Source organism: Fukomys damarensis, unplaced genomic scaffold, assembly GCF_012274545.1.
Source record: "Fukomys damarensis isolate Sample0158 unplaced genomic scaffold, DMR_v1.0_HiC HiC_scaffold_36, whole genome shotgun sequence".
Taxonomy (NCBI): Eukaryota; Metazoa; Chordata; class Mammalia; order Rodentia; family Bathyergidae; genus Fukomys; species Fukomys damarensis.
The window spans coordinates 44,737,722-44,741,528 of NW_022900948.1; the positions used below are offsets into that span (position 1 = coordinate 44,737,722).

Sequence of the window (3,807 nt, forward strand, 5' to 3'; positions counted from 1 at the left end):
CCAGGACGAGGCCTCAGCCCCAGGCAGCTGCCCTCCTCCCCGCCCTGCGCCTGCTCTGTAGGAGCCTTGGCTCTGTTGGTTCCAGGCAGGCGGTCGGCTATTTTTGGAACTGTGGGGGAAAAGCAGCGCTTTCTCTCTGTTCCCAAACCCATGGCGCCTGTGCTGGGGCTCAGCGCCTGCCCCGCCTGCTGCCCGCCTGCCCTTCAGCACCCGAATCCGACTCCTTCAGGGCCTCCGCGGCTCCCCAGGCCACTCACACCTCTGCCGTCCCCACGTTCCCTGTGGCCAGGCCTCTCGGGCCTCCGATGTGCGTGATTTAATTAACTCCGGGGCCGCCGACCCTGCCTCGGTCCCTCTGTGCTCGGTGCCAAGCCTGGGGCGTCCAGGAGGAGGCCCTGTGGCTGTGACGCTACCCTGTGGGCTGGGGACCGCACGCATCCCTGCCCCACACCACGCGTCCCTGCAGTCAGCTGCCTCGGACGTGCAGGGTGGGGCCCAGGGCTGTGGGATGCTGGGATTCTGGGGCGAACCCTGGAGGGGTTTCCCTCGAGGGACATCTCAGCTGACACCTGCAGGTACAGGGGCCAGGATTTCCCCACGACTCAGCCATTGTTTTTTCCGGAATGGCGGTTTACTAGGATGCCCTTGAATTTTGTTTGCCAGCCACTGCAGCCCGACCCAGGGAGGAGTGGGAGATAAGAAGGCAGGAAAAGGATGAGGCAGGAGGGTTTTGGGGGAAGCTGGGTATTTCAGACAGAAGGCACGGCGTGATCCGTGTGTGCAGGTACCAAGACAGGCCACTCTGAGGACTGGGACATGGTGGTGACCCCTGTGGTCAGGAGGTGGTGGGAAGGAGGTGGACAGTGGTTGTGGGGGGCACAGGCTGTGCCCATCCCCAGCTCCAATAGACCCAGAGGCAATCCTCCTGCCTCAGCCTCCCAAGGGCTGGGATTATAGGTGTGTACTACTACACCCCACATCCAATTTACCTCTTGCCTCCTTGGGCCCCTGGTGACAGCCCACCCTTGTGCCCAGCCAGCCCTGGCTTCTGCTCTAACCCCAGGACTGGGAAAGGATGGAGTGAGTCTCTTCTGGGCCCCAAACCGGCAGGGCAGTACCATGGCTTCACCCTTGGCTCTTAAAGGGCCAGAGCTGGAGACAGCACTGCCGCCTGGGAGGGGATGGGCAGGAGGGAGGAGGCCCAGCCTGTGGGGTGCCCACCTCACTGGCCCCAGCACCCTGCTGGAATACCTTATTAATAGCAGCTGCCTCAGTCAGCGCACTGGGACATGTGCTGAACCCTGCTCTCTACCTGGATCGCGGTGCCCCCTCCTGGTGATGCTAGGTTCTGGCGCCGTGTGGGGGCTGGAAGTGCCTTGAACTCACTGTGCTCCACGTGGCCTCATCTTTTATGTAAAAAAACAAAAAAACTCTTTTTGAGATAGGCTGGTCTCAAACTCATGGCGATCCTCCTGCCTCAGCCTCCTGAGTAGCTGAGATCCAGGCGTGCACCTCTGCACCCAGCTTGGGATGATTAGTCTTCCCCCGTCTGTCAGATGAGGAAACTGAGGCAGGAGATTTGAAAGTTTCAAGCTGGCCTGGGCAATTTAGTGAGAACTTTTATCAAACTAAAATTTTATTTTACTTTATTTTTAAAATAAAATTTTATAACAGCGCTGGAGGTGTGGCTCAGTGGCAGAGCACTTGTCTGGCACGTGTGATGTCCTGGTCCAAACCCTGACACCACGATTAATAAGTAAATGATACGAAGAAGGAGTTGGATTCGGGATTTGCAGGGCTCAGAGCAGCCTCCCCAAGCTGTGCACCCCAGGCCTGGCTCTTTCCTGCACAGCAGCGGGAAGCGTCCCGACTCAGCAACCCTCATGGTGTGTGTGGCAGGCGCTGCGTTTCCCTCCCCTCTGTCCCCCTAGCGCAGCCCTCGGCCCATGGAGCTCTGCTGTGAGCCACTTCCCTTTTCACACAGGGAAACGGAGGCCAGACAGGAAGGAGACCGGAGTGCAGGCTCCTGGAACCCAGGTCCCATGGGAAACCAGTGCTGCCTTACCTGCAGGTGACCGCCCTTCCTAGGCTTTGCTGGGGCCAGGAAAGTGTGGACTCCCCTTCCCTGGGGAAGCTCTGCTGGTGGAGCCTCAAGAAGGGCAAAGAAGGAGCCATCCCTCCAAGAAAGTGGGGCTTTGCTGACCTTTGCGCCCCCAGCCTAGAGTGGGGGGAGCTAGTGAGGGAGGTGGAGTTGACCACGTGGGGGATGCGGGCAGCTGTTGGGTGGGGGACAGAGGTGAGGGCCGGGAAGAGGCAGGTGTGGGGGAGCCTGGATTGCAGGGAGCAGGGTATAGACCCCCAAGAAGCTGGCAGGGCACAGGGCTGAGCACAGGGAGGCTTCTCTGCTTCGAGCTGCCTGGCTGGAGGGCGAGCAGTGGTCGGGGTGTCTGGGGGGATGGGACTGTCAGGGTTAGTAAGAGGGGTCAGCTGGGCTGGTGACACGCCCGTCATCCCAGCTCTCAGAAGGCAGAGGCAGGAGGATCGCCGTGAATTCGAGGCCAGCCTGTTCTACACAGGGAGACCCTGTCTCGGAATAAATCGTCCCGGGGGGCACCCGTGGCCAACAGCCTGCGATGCTGGAGGGGCGGCTGCTGGGCTCTGTCCTCAGCCCTCTGTGGGGGCCGCCAGCCCCCTGTTCGGCACCTCAAGCTGAAGCTTCAGCAGGGACAGCTGCATTTTGCTTTAGGGAAAAGAAAAGCAGACTCAGCCTTCCTCCTGGGACAGGAGGTGTGGGGAGGGTGGGGGGTCCTGGGGAGGCCTGGGCCCTGGGTGTCCCTGCCTGGGGTGTGGGGAGGTGGCCTGGGTCAGAGGGGGATCCATGCCAGAGGGAGGGGTGAACTCCTAGCCCAGCTCTGTGGTGTCTCTGTCTGCTCTGAGCTGCCAGATTCTCTGTCCACATCTCCAGAGCCCAGCTGAGCGCGGTGGCACAGGGACTTTTCTATACACCTAGCCCCTTGGGAGGCTGAGGCAGGAGCATGGCAAGTTCAAGGCCAGCCTAGGCAGTTTAGCAAAATCCTTTCTCAAAAGAAAATATAAAGTCCTGAGGATGTAGTTCAGTAGTAGTGTGTTTGCCTAGCACGTGTGAGGCACCGGAAAAAGAAAAAGAAAGAAACAAACAAACAAACCAACCAACCTAGGTGTGATGGCACAGGGCCAGCACTCTGGGAGGCTGAGGCAGGAAGATTGCAAGTTCCTGCCCAGCCTGGGAAATTTAGTAACCCTAACTAACTCCAAAGAAAAATACGAAAGGGCTGAGGATGGAGGTCAGTGGGAAGCCCTGGGTTCAATCAGTACTGGACAACAAGACCCCACTCCAGAGCACCCTTGCGCCCTGATCTAGAGATGCGAGGTGGGGCTTCAGAGAGACTGAGTAACTTGTTCACAGGAAGCCAGCCTGCCGGTGGCCACAGGGGATGGCGCCAGATGTGGCCCATCCCGTGTCTGCTGCACCATCCTGTCCGTCCAGGGTGCTGGGAGCCTGGGGGAAGGGGGCGTGAGCTGGAGCTGGGTCACTGTGAGCTTGGTTCTCCGCGGTCCCCTGCAGGCTGTTTTGCTGGGCCTCTGGAGCCGGGCAACAAGGCCTTGGTGTGGGCCAGCCGGGAAGGGGGCGTCTGGCTGAGGTGGGGCTGTGGGATGGACCCGCCCAGGCCAGAGGCCCCAGGGCCCTGCCCGCACTGTGGGTCCCACCCCGTGCCCTGGCTCCCCACTCCCACCCCCTCCATCGTGGGGGCTCCGAGGGGCGTGGAG

The 3,807-nt window shown here is 60.4% G+C and overlaps 1 protein-coding gene across 6 annotated transcripts in view; it reads left to right on the forward strand.

The window, feature by feature from the left end:
- Ncs1 (neuronal calcium sensor 1) overlaps nt 1–3,807 on the forward strand; it is a 29,781-nt gene that overhangs the window by 8,587 nt on the left and 17,387 nt on the right. The window contains exon 1 of one of the 6 annotated variants that reach the window (XM_010627361.2): nt 62–575. The exons of 4 other annotated variants lie outside the window; for them this stretch is intronic. In XM_010627361.2, coding sequence (XP_010625663.1) covers nt 509–575 — 67 coding nt within the window. In that variant the 5' untranslated portion in view covers nt 62–508. Of the gene's footprint in view, nt 1–61; nt 576–3,807 lie in introns of those variants that run through there. One more of the 6 variants, XM_010627359.1, reaches the window with a different exon arrangement.